This window comes from Cyrtonyx montezumae, unplaced genomic scaffold (assembly GCF_038088225.1).
Source record: "Cyrtonyx montezumae isolate F1298 unplaced genomic scaffold, pur_monq_1.0 scaffold_6, whole genome shotgun sequence".
NCBI classification, from domain to species: Eukaryota; Metazoa; Chordata; class Aves; order Galliformes; family Odontophoridae; genus Cyrtonyx; species Cyrtonyx montezumae.
In genome coordinates, this window is record NW_027072067.1 from 4,862,464 (window position 1) to 4,881,888 (window position 19,425).

At 40.6% G+C, this 19,425-nt stretch overlaps 2 protein-coding genes across 4 annotated transcripts in view; one reads left to right on the forward strand and one right to left on the reverse strand.

Annotated features, from left to right (window-relative positions):
- Positions 1 to 174: 174 nt before the first annotated feature.
- ASB14 (ankyrin repeat and SOCS box containing 14) lies at positions 175 to 10,025 on the forward strand. The gene is made up of 10 exons (XM_065749829.1): positions 175 to 1,181; positions 2,329 to 2,537; positions 2,994 to 3,044; positions 4,392 to 4,528; positions 4,627 to 4,785; positions 5,471 to 5,716; positions 6,087 to 6,258; positions 6,849 to 7,392; positions 8,977 to 9,130; positions 9,826 to 10,025. Exons 2-10 carry the CDS (start codon positions 2,404 to 2,406, stop codon positions 10,017 to 10,019), a joined length of 1,791 nt encoding a protein of 596 aa, XP_065605901.1. The 5' UTR covers positions 175 to 1,181; positions 2,329 to 2,403; the 3' UTR covers positions 10,020 to 10,025.
- The window catches only part of APPL1 (adaptor protein, phosphotyrosine interacting with PH domain and leucine zipper 1), a 33,716-nt gene continuing 16,759 nt past the window's right edge, over positions 2,469 to 19,425 (reverse strand). The window contains exons 16-24 of one of the 3 annotated variants that reach the window (XR_010623000.1): positions 18,480 to 18,529; positions 17,909 to 18,083; positions 17,769 to 17,805; positions 16,650 to 16,796; positions 16,368 to 16,418; positions 15,932 to 16,021; positions 15,168 to 15,355; positions 11,643 to 11,751; positions 2,469 to 2,483 (exon numbers count right to left, since the gene is read on the reverse strand). Coding sequence is in view for 2 of the 3 variants with exons in the window: in XM_065749808.1 (XP_065605880.1) it covers positions 15,206 to 15,355; positions 15,932 to 16,021; positions 16,368 to 16,418; positions 16,650 to 16,796; positions 17,769 to 17,805; positions 17,909 to 18,083; positions 18,480 to 18,529 (700 nt within the window). In the remaining variant the exon portion in view is untranslated. The other 2 variants (XM_065749808.1, XM_065749806.1) reach the window with 2 other exon arrangements.

Here is a 19,425-nt window from a genome sequence, read left to right on the forward strand (position 1 = left end):
TTACGTATAGTCTATGTTCCATCACAACAACAGTGAAAATGGCAATATGAGAAATTGTTTAACTGTAATAGGCAGTTCCTTTCTAAATTGCTTCCATTAAAGAGAAATGATCAAAATCTCTCATTTCCAATTGCCTTAAATGTCACTTGTTTCTTTATTGCTCCAGAGAGGCACTCCAGTTTCAGTTCCTTCAAGGATTCTGCAATTTAGTTTTCGAAAAAAAAAAATTAATTACTGAAGCATTTTTCCTTAGATCTCTGTACTGAAGAGCTAATACTAGAAGTGAATTAAGCACAGAAAAGTCTCTCTGCAACCCATCTTCCCCATTATATCTTGGCAGCTTTGTCCACCATTGCTTTGTTTATTGTGTATTACAGTTATAAGTGGGTTAGGGTTTTCTTTCTGAAACTTTGCTTTTTCCTTTAAATGTTCTGTACTATCTTTTGCTTGCTTTTGTATTTATAATAGAATGTAAATTGTGATTTGGCAATCAGAAGCTCATAGTAATTTTAATAGGGTACTCTTTTGATTTTATTTTCTTAATTATACCTACATTCATGTTTTATATAGTTTTCTTTATATATTCTTTATGTACTGCCCTACAATTCTCTTAAACAAGCTGCTGGCAGTGGCTGCAGTTTGTCCTCTTAGGAAATGAGTAACAATTCTTTTCCTTTCCTTAACTGAATATTTACTGTCTATAGCTCTCAAATTCTCATTCCATGCCTTGTAAACAAGTACTTTTGTGAATAAACTGGATTTCTAATGTCTTCTCTTGCTGACACCGTTTGTCAGATTAGATTATCATATATGACTAACCTGTATGAAGGAAACATGGAGAAAGTCCCGGAGTATCTTATGATCAGTTATTTATAGAGAGTTATTAATGGACACAGACTCTACAGAGATCGTTTTCAGTCCTGAAAATATCGCTTTCAACTTAATCACTTCTTCAAAGTGTGAAGCTTTCTCTCTTTCAGAAGGTGAGGAAAAACTGCATTTTCTCAGTTCTTAGGAAAATAAGTACTGAAAAGAAACAGGTATATGTATATGCATATTGTATTCTATCTATAATCAAACTGTAGCCATTAGTTACCTGGGTTTGTTATTAATATACTTCTCTTTCTTGAAGCATGTGCAATTACAGAGCAGGACCTTGCAGTCACATGCTGCTGGATCAGGTAAATGATGCAAGCTTGCTATGAATTGCTGCTGCTCAACTTCAAGATGTTTCTAGAATTATTGCAAAACTTCTAGGAGCTGTGTTGACAACTTCCTTCATTTTGCTGTGCTTAATCTTTTTGCTCATTTATTTATCCTCACTTTTATTTAACTTTATTATTTTGTTCTGTATTTTTTGCTTTGTTTGCTTGTTTGTTTTCAGGCCAGCTCTCTTGCGAAACAGAAGTGGAAGTTTTGATGAGGTGAAATGATGAAAGGCTTCAGTCTAATAGAACTCCTTTGATTTTAATAAGAATATAGATAATCAGATATAATAATAAAATAACAATTATATAATAATTATATAATAATTATATAATAATAAATAACAATAAAATGATAAGAATTAATAAGAAAATAATCTGTAATGACAAGTAGTTGAATATGCAAATGAATAGTGTGCCAGATTATCTCTAAAATGTTTGTGTTTGTAAGTAGATGTGCAGGTATGTGTTAACAAGGAACAAACAACTGTAGTATGTCAGTTCCAAATGGCTGTGGATGATGTATATACGGTTGTAAATTGGTCTTTTTTCAAGGAAGGAATTTGTTTCTGTTTCAATCAGAAGATAAATTTAGCACATGATGGTAGAACATACTATTAGCACTAATCTGCAGTATTGTCTTTTACTGAAGGATATGCTTCTAGTGATACTTTTGTTGAAACAGGTTTTTGTTCTTTACCTACTGTTCACCACCTGTCCCCTGTGAAACAAACCAAAGAAACATCCCAGTTGTGGTTTCAGATCTGTTTTCCTGCTAAGGAAACATCAGATGTTTGAGTAGCTGAAAGATTTAAGGGGGAAGGACTATTTAAACTACCTCAAAATTGTGTTTTACTTGTTTTTGCTGCTTTCCAATGAGTAATACCAGAAAAAGTAGCTATTCTGTATGTTCATTCTGTAGAATAGAGATACGAGCTAGCATGTGCTATAGGACTAGAAACCTTCCTTCTGTTCTAAACTAAACAGTTCTCTCTGAGTGGTTCAAACTAAATACTTGGGAGAAGGCTGAAGCTTGAGTTGGAGAAGTTCTGATTAAGTTATTTTAGGCTCTGCTTTGTTTCTCTTGGTGCTTAAATGGTGATTGCTGTTTCTGTTACTCCAGGCATAACCTGAAGATTTAACATCCGCATCCAACTGTAGTGTTTTCCTACAAGAAAGGTGATCCAGGTTGTGCTGAATGGCTGTGTACAATTCTGTATACATATTTGATGATCATTCTGATGATGAAATCCCCACACAGCAAGCTATTCAGGAAAGCTTACAAGATATTCATAAAATGGAAACAAGTGCCAGTGCAATAGAGGATGAAAGGTAATGAGTACTACTATTTTTGGTGGTTTCTTGACATTATTGTGTCTGACCCTGTCTTGCAGGTACCACAAACCATTTGTAACTTGTTTGTCTGGAGTTCTCCCTAGAAAAGCACACCTATTTCCTCAAAAATATGGAATGTATGAGGCTTTCTGTTGACATTTAATCTAATATCTAAAAGCCTAATATCTAAATGGATGCAAGCATTTGTTGAAAAAAAGCATATATTAAAAAGATTGATGTGGTAGCTTTTCCTCATGCTGTCCTTTGCTGGAAACCCAAAATCTGTAGTGGCACAAAGAAGACCAACAAAAATGCATTTTAGTTTGTTAAACTGACAAAACTCACACAGCTTAAAGAGTTCTAATGTGGTCTGGACTTGAGTATTGAAACTAGCATGTAATGATAACCTGAATGTCTCAATGATTATAGCTGTGTAATGTTGTGTTTCTGCAGGTTCCTGTGCGTTGCGAGTAAAGAACGTGCAGAGATCATTGCAGCAATTCGGACAGTTAAGTACAGCTGCACTGCACTATGCCCCTCTGTGTGTAGGAATCACTTTGGTGCTGCACTGCTGAGCAGTGCCTACGTTCTGTGTTTGATCAGCTGTTTTAAGTGCAGATTTTCTTTATGCAGTCTTGGAGAGAGCTGGGCAACTGAAAACTGGGCATGCAAAAGCTAGCTTTTAGGAAGTAGGAGCACAATAATGGAGTGGGTTCATGTGTCACTCCTCTCTGAGATTGCAGTACTTGATCTCCTACAATCAGGGATGAATGCCAGTCCTTTCTGATAAAATTAACCAACAGGATGGCAATGCCCCTAATCAATTAATGCCTCATTAACCAATATTTGTTACTTTGAGATGACCAGATTGAAATCCCATCTCCACCTGAAGTGTGCTAGAATTATTCTTATGTGGCAGGCATTTAGTCTCTTCTCTTGAAACTTCTGCTTCTTTTGGTAGAATCCCTTTATGTACTGAGTCACAGAAATAACTCAAAATGAGCATAAGAAGGACAGCTGTTGTTAGGACAGTGGTGTGACAGTGGGAAGTCCTCTGTCCAGTCCTTATACACACTGAAAGTAGTTACAGAAACATTTAGTGGAGGAAGAACCAAGAGCTCAAGGCTCCTTTGGAAAAGCAGATGCAGTAAAGTATACCACGCAATGAAGAATGTGCCTAGACTCTAGTTACACTTTGTGTCTAGTCTAATTAATATACAATTCTTTGATATGTAGGAAAACTTCAGCAGAAGAGGCTGAAAGCAGTCTATCCCAGTACTCTGTATTTGTAGCTCAGAGGAGAACAGTCTGCCTTCTTCCAGGAATCATGGGATAAGAAAATAGCACAGTCAGGGCCTCTACTTTACAGGCTTTGTAGCCCACTGAGGTTTCATTGCTTTCCCATGAGATATCAAGTTGAAAACTTAATCACTTTCATTAATTAGAATTCCAGTCAAGCTTTTAGTAGAAGCAAGAATGAGTTTAATCTCAGTCATCAGCTTCGTTTCACTTTTGCCAACCTAAATATTTTCCATACAGTTTCATTAGGACACCTGTTTGCTTAATACACTGAAATCCACTGCACTACTGTACATGAGAGGATTGTTAAGTATTTTAGCTGTATTAATTATAAACAAACTATCTTCAGTGTATCCTTCAAAATGCTTTGTGAGTCAGTGTGCATCACTAATTATTCCATTCATATAAACCGCCCTTGGATTAAAAAATCGCTTTGATAAAGGATGTGTTTTTTGTTAATTCTTGATACACTTCTGGGGTAAAAATCAATATATTATTTGCTTTATTTTTTTTTTAAGATGAGTAATGAAATACACATCTGTCTCAAAATATCACAGGCCAAGAGGAGGCCTTGAAGAAGTTGGTGAGGCACAGTTCTGCTTTTGAAGAAGCAGATCAGCAAGGCTGGCTTCCGATGCATGAGGCTGCATCACAGCTCAATAAGAACATCCTTGAAATAACTTTAAAAGGTATGGAGTCCTTTCTGGTTTTCCACCAGAATGTTCAACAAAGCCAGAGGTGATGAATAACTTCAGCTTCAGACGTGTACTGCTGTTCTGTGTTTCAGCCTCCCACGCTGTTACGTGGGAGCAGACCACACTAAGAGGGGAAACACCTCTCATGGTGGCAGTCAGAAACTGCTTTTTGGAAAACGTCCACTTTCTCCTGCTCAATGGTTGCAATCCCAATATTAAAAACGAAGATGGAGATTCTCCTTTAGTTGTAGGTGAGTATCTTACCTGGGGGTAGAGAGGCAAGAGAATGAGGTGAGTGTATAGTTTCATGCTTTAGGTTGCAATTTTACATACTTGACTTATGCAGACTCTGAAATGTTTTGCTACAAGGAGCAAAAAAAAGTTAATTTCAGTATTGAATGCATTGTCTGTTTTTCTTAAAAGATATCAAGGCTTTAATTGAGCTAATTCCACATTAGGACTGTCACTACAAAGTTCTGAGCATTTAAAGTATTGTCCTTTCCTTGCTGTCATGACAGGTCAGTCTTACTAAGATAAGAACGTATATGACAGTTGTTTTAGTCTCTGTTTCACATTTATGCTAACTGCCATCATAGGTTAATGATGCATGATTAACTGAGCAGGCCAACTCCTGACTGCAGTTAAGTGCCCCTGTGTGTGATCTTTCAGCAGCAGGGAAGGCTGTGCTCCATTACAACAGGGAACAACAAAAGATTACAGAGAAAAAGTGAATACCATAAAATTATTCCTTTATGTAGTTTGTTATTCTGAAAAGAGAGAACACACTTGGTAAAAAGTTAAACCTTTCTGTGGTTTTGATGGTTTTGGTGTATAAATAGTGGTGCTGGGATCAGCTTGAGCTTTCCTGGCCTGCCACCCAACAGAAACTAGGTGATGGTCTGAGGTTCTGGCTAATGTTTCATTATCTGCTTACAGCAATTAAACACAATTCGTATGAGGTTGCTGCCTTGTTGATAAGTTTTGGTGCAAAAGTGAATTTGCAGTGTATCCACAAGAGGACTGCTCTGCATGAGGCTGCCAGGCTCGGCAGAAAGGATCTGGTGATGCTTCTGCTTCGTTCCGGAGCAGATCCTGATCCTCGCAGTGGATATGGGCTCACACCTCTAGCACTGGCTGCACAAGCTGGACATACAGAAATTATGGAGCTCTTATTGCAAAAAGGTGAGACTTTGTTATATAGGAATTATAAGAGGCTTAGAGCAGGGGGATCTCGCCAGCATTATCAGTATCTAATGGGAGTGTGTAAGGGAGACAGACCCAGACTGCTCTCCTCGGAGCCCAGTCAGGGCAAGAGGCAGTAGACACGAGTTAATATGTAGGAAATCCTGTCTGAACACAGCAGAACACTTTTTTTTTTTTTTCTGTGAAGGGTGTTGAGCCTTAGAATAGGTTTCCCAGAGAAGTTGCAGAGTCTCCATGCTTGGAAATCCTCAGCAGCCTACTGGAGCTCACCCTATGACCATATCTTGTCTCTGCAGGGGGACAGTCACTATTGCTGGGTATTACAGTGATCCTCAATGCTTCTTTCCAGGTGCTGATGTTCTTTCACAGGCAATGGATTGTTCGTCTGTATTATTTGAAGCAGCAGGAGGAGGAAATCCAGACTCCCTGAATCTTTTACTAGAATATGGAGCTGATGCTAATGTACCAAAGCACTCAGGACATTTGCCAATCCACAGAGCTGCATATAGAGGACACTTTCTGTGAGTTAATGTAAACCAAATAATAATGAGACCAAATACATTAATTTTACTAATGTTAAATTTGCAAGCAGTAAGAAAGAAACAACTCTTCAATGCTGGGATTTTTCATTTGTGCTTAAACATTTAAGAATTTTATATTCCTGTATTAATACCTATATTTAAATGCCATTTAAATATCATGTTGTGTTAATTTAAATGTGTTGTTTGAGTGTCAATATGATACTGTTATGTTAACTATATATTGTAGGAATTAATATTATATTGCATCAATTCCCTAATCTCTGTAGGCTGTGAAACAACACAGTGCTCTTGACATCCCCTGAGAGTTCTCACTGGGGAGGAGTGGTTATTCTGCTGGCACAGAATGGAATGTTCATGAACAATGGCATTAAAATTAATCATTAGTAGATGCAAAATCACAGTAACCATTGCTGGCTGACTGTTATTCTTAGCAATTAACCTAGAGCTACAGCATGCTGTGGTACTGATTTGGTAGATGAAGACTGGAATATAAATGGTGAAACAAAGATGGAGCTACGTGAACCACCGTGCTTCAGATTCCCTTATTGTCCTTACCTTTCTTTCTTCAGTGCCTTGAAGAATTTAGTCCCAGTTACTAATTTTGATGCCATTAAAGAAAGTGGAATAAGTCCAATTCACTCAGCAGCAGCGGGAGCACATCCTCAGTGCCTCGAGTTCCTCCTCAAGTCTGGGTTTGATGCCAATTTTATGCTGGATCAAAGAATTCGCAAAGGCTACGACGACCGCCGCAAATCAGCGTTGTACTTTGCAGTTTCCAATGGGGATATCAGTTCAGCACAGCTGCTGCTGAATGCTGGAGCCCTGCCCAACCAAGACCCTATCAACTGTCTGCAAATAGCCTTGAGAATGGGCAACTATGAGTTAATGAATCTTCTGCTCCGGCACGGGGCTAATGTTAACTACTTCTGCAGAGTGAACACGACACATTTTCCATCGGCTCTGCAGTATGCTCTGAAAGATGAAGTCATGTTGAGAATGCTGATGAACTATGGCTACGATGTGCACCGCTGCTTCGATTGCCCTCGGGGAGATGTTTCCCATTCCCAGTTTGTGACTGACGGATGGACTTCTACTGTAATCAAAGATACAAAGGTGAGTATGGCACATGGCTTTGTATGTTGTTGTTTTACTGCCAGTATCATTCATAAAGCTTAATGAAAATGTACTTAGAGTGATCTGTCAGGAACAAACATTTTGAAACGCTTTAGTCGTGAAGTTAGGAGTAGACAAGGCTTTCAAATTAAATTAACACTGCCATGAGATCTAGTTCATGACAGTAAATTATGATAATCAGTGTTTTACAATTGTGAGGATATACACCTAATGATATTCCAATAATTAGCACAGAATTTGCTCTCCGGGGCAGTCTTGTCCATTCTTTGGAAGAAGAGACCTGCAGGCTGACTCGTGAGCTGTCCTGTATCGTGCCACTGATCTGGGAAGTCTGTTGTAGGGACCCACATGATAAAAACCAAAAAAACCCAGACCGGCCTAAGCAAGTTCCTAGAGACACCTCTCAGAGCCACTGTCATGCAGATTTTAGACTCCATTTGAATGTAAGAAGCCTTTATTTAATCTGAAGATCATAGAATGGCTCAGGAAGAAGGAACTCAAAGCTCACCCAGCTCCAACCCTGTGCTGTGTGCAGTTTGCTCCTCACCAGCTCGGGCTGCCCAGTGCCCCATCCATGGCCTTGAGCACCTCCAGGGCTGGGGCACAGCAGGTCTGGGCAGCTGTGCCACTGCCTTACTGCCCCAGTACGGAATTCCTCCCCAACATCTAACTCAACCTCCCCTCTCTTAGTTCAAAGCCACTTCCCCTTGTTCTGTTACAGACAGTGTAACAGGCCAGTTCCCCTCCTACTTGTATGTGCCCTTCAGGTACTGAAGGGTACAATGTCTCCCCAGACCCATCTCTTCTTGGAACTAGAGGAGCCTAGCTCCCTCAGCCTGCCTCCATAGGAGAGGTGCTCCAGCCCTCAGCGTCTTTGTGGTACTCCTCTGGACCTTTCCAACAGCTCTGCATCCCTCCTGTGCTGGGGGCCCCAGGCCTGGGCACTTTGTTCCAGATGGGGCCTTACAAGGCAGAGTAGAGGACAACAATAGCCTCCCTCTCCCTGCTGCCACAGCTCTGTTGGTGCAGCCCAGATTACCATTGGCCTTCCAGGCTGCAAGAGCACGCTGCTGGCTCACGTCCAGCTTATAGAGTCATCTGCAGGGCTGCTCTTGATCAGTCCTTCTCCCAGTCTGTTCTCATGCCTGAGGTTGCCTGAACTTTGCACTTGGCCTCATTAAATTGTGTGCCTGCTTTTCAAGTGTGCACCACTCAGCTGAGTGTCATCAGCAAACTTGCTGAGGGTGCACTTGGTCCCACTGACACCAGGATGCGGTGTGTGCCGGGCTGCTGGGTCCTGGTGGGTTTGGCAGGCTGGGACAGGACTCTTCCAGCAAGTTTAAATTTCCTATTGAGGTTTTGGAATTCTTCAACACGTAGTTACCAAATATACAGCTGTTAGAGCTCATTTGTGGCTCTAATCTAATACAGAGTAACGTCCCTCAGGTTTCTGGATTGCACTGGAGGTGTGACAGCCTCTGAAGCTCCTCTAACAGGCGCTCCTTCCCGGTGCTCTGCAGAAGCATTGGATAGTGTCCAATTAAAACATTTTGTTTCCTTCAGTTCTGTGAAGTGATAACCTTGTCATGGCTGAAGCATCTTTCTGGGAAAGTAGTGCGAGTGATGTTAGATTACGTGGATCACGTTAACATCTGCTGGAAGCTGGAGGCAGCTCTCAAGGAGCAGGAGCTCTGGCCAGACATCAATTCAATTTTAAGTAAGTATCCGAAATCACAAACAAGCTGTTCTGGGATTGGGAGCTTTTTGTTGGTGGTATTTTAGGTTTGTTTGGTTTTCTCCTGTGAAGGTTGGCTACACCAAAAGTTATGTTTTGACAAGAAGGTATTTCTGAAATGAAAATCAGTCCAGGAAGTGATTAAATTAAGATAAATCTGTCCAGTAACTGCAACAGACATTAATGGCACCATTTATGTGGAGCAGCTGAGAATTTTAAACGTAATGCAGACAGTAAAATCTTCAGAGGGAGAAAAGCTCTTCCTCCTGCCTCAAGTTGCTGGAACAACTCTAATAGATTACTATCTTGGGCTGAGCAATTTGAATTCTAGCCTGGATTAATTCTGTATGTCCTTTTCATTAGAACGTAGATTAAAGTCAGGGACGTAAAAACCCTTTGGCAAAGAACTAGCACCAATTGGTTGTGGGGTTACAGTGCCTTCCCCAGACTTCACTGCTTATGCTGTGTATAATAAACGCAGCTTGCCGAGTTATCTGATGGCTGTCCACGTAGCTGACACACACAGGCTGAGGTCCAGGGCCTAGATCCTCAGGGACAGCCACCCAGAGATGGGCACGTGCAGTGACACCTGGAGTGCATTTTGAAAGGTGTGGGGGAGTGAGCAGTTGCACAGCAATGCTGAAATAACTCTTTGGTATTGATCTCCTGCTTCCTAGCAAATCCTCGCCCTCTGAAGCATCTTTGTCGCCTGAAGATCCGGGAGTGCATGGGCAGACTGCGTCTCCGCTGTCCTGTCTTTATGACCTTCCTTCCACTGCCAAATTGCTTGAAAGACTACATACTGTACAAGGAATACGAGCTCTGTGGGCCAGAAAGCTTCTTGGGAACCTCCAGTGTCAACTGCACATAATTATTCTGTGTTTTGAGGGATCGATGAGGTGGGTAAGACTATTGTCTCCGTTTTTCTTCTGGGATTTTATCTCCTGTCTGTTAAGGAATGCTGAGTCTCGGTGTTCTCCCTGTCATTCTGTGAAGAAAATGGGTAGAAGCCCAAATGTAAATAGTGGTGATCCCATGCTCCGTGCACACTAGGATTAAGCTGAGAGCTGTGTGAATGGCTATGGCCGTGCTACTCCGAATGCTGGGAGTGCAGGGTTGAAGAAGCATGACCATCAGTGGTACGGCTGTGAGCCTTGCACTAGTGCTAGGAGGAAGTGCCATAACATAACACTACTTGTAACTGCAGGGCTCAAGTCAGTGCCCTCAGGTAAACTCTCACAAAAACCAGGACAGGACATAGTTTTTCCATCTTGTACCTTCCTGCCTCTTGCCAAGAAGTGGAGGTTTCATTTTAGACCTCACCCCATTTATTTTTCTTCCCACTAGTTGAGCAGTTCTACATTCTGATGTTAAAAGAGGACTGACAGCTAGAGCATCTTGCTTTACCACAGCACGTGGTGTGAAACACATGGCGTTTCAGCAAGGTGAGATGTTAGTCTGCATCTCATCACCAGCTGCTAATGTCTCATTCGCTGCATAGCTGACTGCAAGCGTGTCTTTGGACAGCACTACAAAAGAAAGCCAAGTTCTGGAGAGAGCAGTTCTCCAGTTCCTCTTGCAGTGGGTGCAGCCAAAGCTTAGGGAGCGCTGACCTGGAGGCAGTCACACCTGGCTCACAGGACACACACCTGTTCTTTCAAAAATACTACGTATGCTAGTCTGTGTCTTTAAAAGATAATCAACAAAAACCAGAACACATTTGGTATTAATAGTATTTATTCCTTCATTACCAGGTAAGCATAGATTTTCTAGTTATACATGCATCTGTATTCACTTAGTTACATAGTTCAAAAGTCTGCTTTTCTCCAGAAAAATCTACAAATCTTATAAAATACAAATTTAACCGTAATGTAGTTATGACCCACTGCTTTTTACATGATGTCTGTCACGTAATTAAGAAAACTAATGAAGCCAGTGAAAACAGGTGGAGGTACTCCCATTCACTGCTGTGCTGGCGTAGCTTCTGTACAGTGACTTCTGATGGTCACCACAACTGCAGCTCTGTACGTAACGGAGCAACATGCACTCCAACAGCCAGCAGAGACAAAAGGATTTTCTTCTTTTAGCGTTCAGTCTTTGATTGTTGCAGAAGTAAGTTATCAGCATTCCCAAGTAGAGTAACTTCCTCTGAAGAGAGCTGGCTAATATGATTAAAATTAAGAGAATTGAGATGCACTTTACAACAGAGAGATTCAACTGCATGTTAAAACTTGCTTGAATGGCAAGGAAAGCATCCTGTCACCGGTACTGGGACACCCGCCACGTCACTACCAGGAAGGAGGAGGGCAGTTTTTGTATCAGTACAAATTCCACCCCAGAAAGTTACTATACTCAAGCTTTTATGTAGCCTACAAAATGCTGACTGAAGTTTTGGAGTAACACACAACTGCTCGTGCTCCCGAGATGACACAACAATGAAAGCTGAGGGAGGTGGGTACACTACTGGAGGTTCTTCGTACAGCCATTCAGGGACAACGTGTAAGGCTCAAACATGGCAAAATTCACTTACACTTCACTAGAACAGGACCAGTCCAGAACATCATCATAAGAATTTGACCACTCCACTGTATTATAAAAGTGACCTGCAAGATTGTACAAAACCCTTGGCTTGCAATATAAACTTCATTAGGAATACAAGTGCAATCACTATGACATACACCAGCTTATCCTTGTCATGGTAGCTTAGATACCACTATGGCATGACAAAAACACAGAGCACTGCTTGGGTACAAAGAAAAACCTTGCAGATGGACTTGCAAGAAATTCTGTAAAACAGAGCAAAGGAAAGAAAGAAAGATACCAGTCTGTGCTGTTAGACTGAATAGCTCAACTCGTCCTCTGGTTCAGACTTCTACAACTCTACTCATGGCCACAAATAGCACTTGGGATTAGTTACAGTGCCATGAAATGCATGCCTGTAGTTTGCCCACACCTGTTACATGTTTTCATATTCACACTGCTATATACATAAAGAATGTATGTAGCGTGGAACAACTAGGAGCAAGACTTGCATGGTCTACACAGTGTAATAAACCTAATATCCCATTACCCAAGAAGGTTCTGAATAATCCTGTGTTCACATGAAGCGAGTTACAGCTTCAGCTGGAAGTGCTCAGATCAGTCCTTAAGTAAAAGGCAGCAGGAAATAGTGAGCAGGCAACGTAAATCTGAGAAAGGAAACCAACCAGTAATTAATTGGCTTAAAGTAACAGGTGGTGAACCCCTACCACAGTCACTCCCAGGAGAACGAAGGTGTTAATATTTACTTTGAGAGTACAACTTTTAATATAAAGTAATTTTTTAATTAAGAAACATGTTTTCTTATGAAGTAGTTCTGCAATTCATAGCTCAAAGGGTACCAGAAAGGATTTTCTGAGGAGAGGAGGACACGAACAAAACCTCAGCAGCTATTCTGTGCCTTATGGCAGTTCTATGCACAGACCAGCTGCTCCTCCCTTTAAGTGGCACTGAGTAATTCTCATCCCACTGCTAATGCGTTGTACTGTTCCCCTTTAACATTCTGATCTCCCACAACTTGCCCTTTGCTCCTGCAGCTTTCCTCAGTTTCCCAGAAGCTTTTATCTCTTTCTCTCTCTCTTTGCTCATTTTACACCAGCAAAACTCTCCTGAACAAGCAAAACTAAACCACCTCATTTCATTCATGTGCATCGCTTTTTTTGAAGTGCTGCTCTCCTCATTCATTTCCCTTTTCAGGGGTTAGGAGCAAAGAATCACCCAACAGAAATGCAGTTCACTCCTATGCTGTCTGATTAAGAAAATTACATTTGATGGCAGCTTGCCTTACTCTGACAGCTTGTGACCACATTCTTGGAACTGAGGACCACTGATTTAATATAATTTTTCCATGCTGTTGCTGACTTGATTTATCTTTAGCATGTACTTGAGGAAGACACAGAAAATGTGGTGGTTAAAGGCAGGACTAGATGGTGTTACTGGTCTTTTCAACCTGAATGATTTTCTGAATCTATAAATTTGAGCTGTGCTGGCATGTTATTATACAAAAAGTAGAAATCAGTAAATACAAAAAAAAATCCAAGAGAAAGAAACACAACCTGAAGCAACTTGTAGAGAGAAACTGGCTGCCATGCTGCTGGATACAGGCAGGAAAAAGGAAAAGAAGAGAAGCACTTGGTGCCTTCCTGTAGGTTTTTGTTGGCAAGAATAAAAGTAGTCACTCACAGATGAGAATACCAGACTGGATGTGAACTAAATGCCACTTAAGTTTTTGTTTGTTTTGTTGTTGTTTGTTTTTAAAGCCTTGGATGTGTATGGTCCATGTGACAGCAGGAAGGCAACATCTGGCCGCAGGCTGATGCCACATGGCCTGACTGGATAACAGCAAAAGCAGGTACTTCTGCAAGCTCCTGGCTGCTCTGAGGACGAATGTGCTGAAACAGAATGAAGAGAACCTGGAGCCTCTCTCTTGCTCAGTCTCCCACTCCACCTCCTCTTTTAAATACTGTGAGCACTTCCACAGCTGCTCAGTCCCTTCTGTGTGCTGCGGTGCCGGTGGCACCATGAGAGCAATGCTCCCTTCCCTTCTCTCTCCTGTGACAGGAGGCAGATGCAGTTGGTTGCTGCATAGAAATGCCTATCTATCTCCAGCATAACAAGGAGGAAGAGACTGCCTTTGTTAGCCTATGCAAAACAACTTCTGTGCAATTAAGGACAGTGTTCCCTTTTTTGCATCTACAGCCATCTAGCACAGAGGTCCTGAAATTCCTCACTGAATCAGCACTGTGCAACTCTAGCTATAAAGGGCTGGGCTGAAACCTGAAGACTAAAAATGCTCTGCAGTGAACTGTAAAACACTCCTAACTGTTATAAAACATCTTAGAATATATTCTTCTCTTTCTACATTTTCTGTAATGCTCAGGCCACTATTAGAGAGACATCTGTTGGAGTTTACTATTTATAGCAATTAGTGCAAAAATAAATATTTCTTCTTACTTCAAACATGTTTTCTCTTCTGGATCAAAAGATGAATGCACATTAGTATTATACAAAATAAATATTACACAGGGTATGGACCATGGAGCTCAGGCTTATGAGGTATAAATAGAGACTGCTCTGAAAAATGTGATGGAGGTGGACTTTAGGATGTAGACTAGCATCGTCTTTCACTTCTGTTTGCAAAACAGTTCCATAAAAAGGCTTAAAAGGCTTTAACTCATTTTCAGCAACTGCAGTATCCAGGTGGCAAGGCCTTTATGGATTCAGATTTTTCAAGGGATGAAACCTGTTATTTCTGTAACTGTTTGTATTGGAAACGAACTCAAAGGCTTCCAGCTCTTCATGACACAGAGAGTGGGGAAAAACAAAGAATGTGCATTATATTTACTATTTGATAAGGAACTCTGCATGCGTTCCTTGTGCAGTGCAACTGCATCTCTTCAGCTCTTACCTACGCCTGACAAGTGTTGGCTTCATCTCCTGTCCAGCATTTTAATCACACAAAAAACACCAGACAGTGCCATACAGTGCAATATGAAACAACAACTATGGTCTTTCTGTCGAGAACTACTGCACATCTCGTTGATGTTAATAAGGATTTTTCTTTCTAATTATAAGAACAATTACGTGCAACAAGTTCTGTAAAGCTTAGCACTGTCTTATCTGGACACCCACTTCTGTTTCCAGCAAGGTATAAAGAACAAAATTCAGTACTACTCAAGTTAAGTGAGAGCTTAAGTTTTGTCTCCAAAGCAGTCAACTGCACAATGGGCACATGGAAAAAAGGAGAATCCATCTCTTCCCCTTCCTGCAGAGAACTGTTTGAGAAAACATAATTTTGAAAAAAAGAACGGTGATACTACTGTGTCTATCTGGCATACAAAAGAGGACTTAAACTGACATAAAAGTGGAAATCACTTACTTGAGAAAGAAACAGCAAGGCATATTAGGGTCTACACATCGTGAAGTCTTTTATATAACACAACAGACCCTCCACCTACATTTCACTTCTTGTAGAACTTACTTATTTCCATGTTTCCTCTGTTAATTCACTAGGCAACCTTAGGTTTCAGATTCCCTCTTCTTCTTTCCATCTTCGCCTAAATCGCTGTCTTCTGACTGGCTGCTGCTAAGGACCACGAGCTGCCCTTCCCCACAGCTAGGGTTCGACCTGTTGGAGGCCGCGATCAATCGGCTCTGCTCCTCTAAGTCCTGATGAGAGAAAGGCACGAGGAAGGGGGAGGGAACCGGGAGAATAATTTCACGTTAGAGCTGCCTGAGGTGGAAACAGAGTATCATTACTCAGATTTGGACATCTGGGTTTCAATAGCTGACATCAGTACGAGAGCTGATAGTTTAACACCTCTACACCCACCATGCATAAAATACAGCAGGTGAGAAGCAGCAGCTTTGGCTTCAGCCTGCAGCCCCTGCCTCACTCTCCAGCTCACCCCTCGTTTCCCAGTCAACCATCTCAGTGCATGGCACATATTTATTTACAGCCATGTATGGGGGCAGTGATAGGAGTTCCTTCAAGCACTGCCCTTATATCTGCCTATGAAGATGTTTTGTTGCTTATCTCCCCAAGAAAAGCTCTTCTGAAGAACTACAATACAAAACTATACAGAATCTGCACAGAAAATACTTCAGTAATTAACCCCATTCCACGATACTGTTTATTTGTACTAAAGAATGTGATATTGCAGTACAAAGCTACCAAACAAAGGCACTAAAGAAGAAGAAAACACAACAACAAAAATAGTGTTAAAAAATAACAACAAAGTGTACCTTCTCAATTTGTTTTTGTTTAGTCAGTTCTCTTTGTTGTTTCTCTTTGACTCTCTCCATTTCTTTTTGCTTTTCTGACGCTTTTCGATCCTGAAGGGCAAAAACAACAATGAAAGTAACAGCTGCCTAGCAGGCTTGATGCACTGTTGGTTTATCTGAGTTTGCTCAAAACAGACTGAACACTCAGTGGTGCTTCTTTTATTGGGCAGGTATGTTTGTCACAGGTAATGAGCTGATTCCAACTCAAGGCAGACATTGGTCGAAGTTTTTTTTATCTTGGGTTCAAATTCTATAGAACAAATACTTCTGAGTTCTCCACAACATCATTACTGCATCCGTATGCATCTTGGAGAACACATTCTATTACACTAAGTGTAGCTTCTCATTTTTATGCATTCTCATTCACGAGGATGCTGCTCCCTAAAGGGATTCTTACCAGTTCTGCATGGAGAGCAATCTGTTTTGCCAGTCCAACGGAGTCAGAAATCTAAATGCAAATCAGATTGGAAATCATCTGTAAGAATCTTAACAAAAATGCCTCTCAAAGCACATTCCCAAATCAGGTGCGATAGCATGCTAAAGCATTCTACAGTTAACTATTGGGTTAACTTGTTTTCAGCACATCAGCTCTCTCATAGAAGTCCCCTAGGCAGCTTGAATGGGACCGACACAGTGGAATCCATGTCAGGTTGAAAACAGATATAACCATCAGCAATACCTTTTCCCCTTCATTATTTGATTCAAAGATATAGCAGATGGAAGTCTGTCGACTGTCAACTCTCCCTCCTGAAGTTCTAAGCACAAATCCAAAGAGGCGTTTGTTCTCCTGATGCGTAGCATACAAGACTACATTGGGCAAAGGAAACTGCCAGGAAGGATCAAATACAGAGAGATTAAAATTGGTTTCAGAAATTCTGTAAAGATTTTCACTGTACTGCACGTTATTTCAATATCAAAAACACACAACCACACCTGAGAAAGTTACAACCTGACTGAACATGTAATTGCCAAACACCAAGCAGTTGGGTTAGAAGGGAATTATTTCACATAAAAGAGGGGATTGCATTTGCAGCGAGATTCAGTCATCTTTCTTCTTAAAAACAAACCCCTTTCCAGACTGCATTCGTGATTAAGCTTTCAGCATTTGGTGCCAGATCAAGGCTCTTTTCTAAAACATTTTCTGCAAGAAGTTCAGCTCACCTGTATCATATAATCAACAAAAAAAATCACATTACCGTGTTATATTGCTACAATAAAAATGTTTTCTGTTCTCAACTTCTAAAAGAATTTGGACTAGGACTTTCATACGAATCTTAGCAAAGAATAAGTTTTCAAATTCTGAAGGCCCCTGCTGCAACTGTTACAAACTGACAGCATGCGAGGTCTTCCTCACCTCAGAGGAGCAGCTGGAGAGTGCTCAACACGCACCCAGCTCTTCACCTCACCTGTAAAAGCTCACAGCTTTGGGGCAGTTTTGAACTTAATGCCACAAAGAAGGAAATAAAAAGCAGAAAGTACACTGTGTAATATGAAGAATATTTCATAAGCTTAGTATTTCCTTTTATAGAAATGCTAATAGCTTAGGGTCCCTGACAAAAAGAGCATCTTTATAAAGAAGATCCAAATAAACAAAATGATCATAAGCCACACAGAGACAAAGGGAGGGGAGGCACAGTTTTGAAATACAGAAAATAAAGTCTGCTATTACTGGATTCCACATAAAAATCCCACCTATTTTTTTCATGCTGTCAGTGACTTTTGCTCACACTTAATAATTGTTTAAAAAGTGAAAGAATTACTTTGCTGGGTATTTATCTTAAAATGTAAAGTTACTTACTCGAAGTCTTGTAACTTGTGTCTGTGGATCAATTAACCTAAACATTTGGTTTTAAAAACAAACCAGAAAGTAAATTTTACCAAAGTGAAAAACGTTCCTTCTGTAAATAAACATCAGTAGAAGTCGAGAAGGAAACTTACTTCAAACAGTCACAAGTGACTAATAAATGTGATTCTGTCATCCTGAAGATGTTGTGGATGGCCCGAGCTGCCAGTATTTGGCGCATTGTTTCATAAACAACATCTGCACTTTCATCAGACTTCACCTCCATAGAGCCAAGAAACCTTACAATGAACAACTGATGAAGAATTGAATCTATGCGAAACAAAAGTACTCAATAAGTGAACTTCATTTGGGGCTTCTGTTCAAAATGACTTCCAAGACCAAAGCTGCACTCAGCCAGGAAAACTCCAGACTTGCAACTGTGCTTATGAATTACAGTACAATTACTACGCAGTGAGATACAGATCTTCTAAGTTGGTTTCAAGAATACAGAAATGCAATAAAAAAATAATTACATTATATAGCAGAGAACAAAAACCAGAACTTTCAGGCAGCAGTTCAGTTTAACTCAACTTGTCTAATACACTGCTGACGTAACGTGAGTGAGCCCTCTAAAAGTGAGCAGAAAAGGTACAGGTGAACGAATGCACAGATTTGATTTGTAAATTCTCTGCTTCATTTTGCATTGAAGTGTTTTGGGTTTTTTACCTTCAGTTTCAGATTTTGAGCCTCCCGTTTCACCAAAAGGATTTGTGCGTCTATTAAAAAACGGAAACATTAAAGCAGGAGTCAGATTACAGGAACTAGTGAATAATGCAGTCTCATGCTGCATAAAATGAAAACAAGAGAATGATTTCACAAACTTGTTACCTGGAGGAATAACCTACGATAAAGGCAAGCAGTTTGTAAGGGCAAGCAATTTAATTGAGAATAAGGCAAATCAAACGATGCTCAAACGATGGGGAAAATAGCAGGTATTATTGTCCCAGTGCTGCCACAAAGAGTTTGGCTCCCATGGCATTTCTTATACTTGAATTAAGCCCAAGGGAATGGAGTATGACAGAACAGCTTTGGGAAGTACAGCCAAGCACTAGTCATTCCTTTACTCCAAAGGAGCACCACACCTCTTAGCACTGTCTCAAGTTGATGCATTACTGAAGAAAAATCACTGGTTTTATTTCAAATGCAGCTTTCTGAAAACACCACCGGGGTTTTACTCCTAGAGGGTCAAGAGAAATGTGGCTGTTTCTGGCTCTCAGAAGTGCTATTAGTTACAATGAAAAGTGAAAATACTCTAGGCTTCTAAGTCTGTATTTTTAAAAGCAGTAAAGCAATGCTGAAAAGATTACGGGGAATGGGGAAATTAGTTAAAACACCTAACAAGAATTCACTTGCCTAACTGGCAGCTAAATCAACTTGTCAAGGGCTCATAAACTTTGAATTACGTTTTACAGGGGTGTAAGGAAGGCACCACCTTCTCTATTGTTAAATGTTCTAAAAGCAAATTTCAGAACTAAGTCAGAGAACAATGATGTGAATCTCTCCTATGCAGCCGAGTCTGCGTTGCTACAATGCCTAAATAATGAGAACTCAATTAAGAATCCTCCCATTGAAATCTGAACTGTGTAAATATACTACAGACAAATTTTAATAG

Bases quoted from the DNA above. Each gene is read 5' to 3' on its own strand.
- ASB14 (XM_065749829.1), top strand. From the start codon at position 2,404: ATGGCTGTGTACAATTCTGTATACATATTTGATGATCATTCTGATGAT. The intron at 4,786-5,470 runs GTGAGTATCTTA...ATCTGCTTACAG, and splicing joins AGATTCTCCTTTAGTTGTAG to CAATTAAACACAATTCGTAT. The intron at 9,131-9,825 runs GTAAGTATCCGA...CCTGCTTCCTAG, and splicing joins AGACATCAATTCAATTTTAA to CAAATCCTCGCCCTCTGAAG.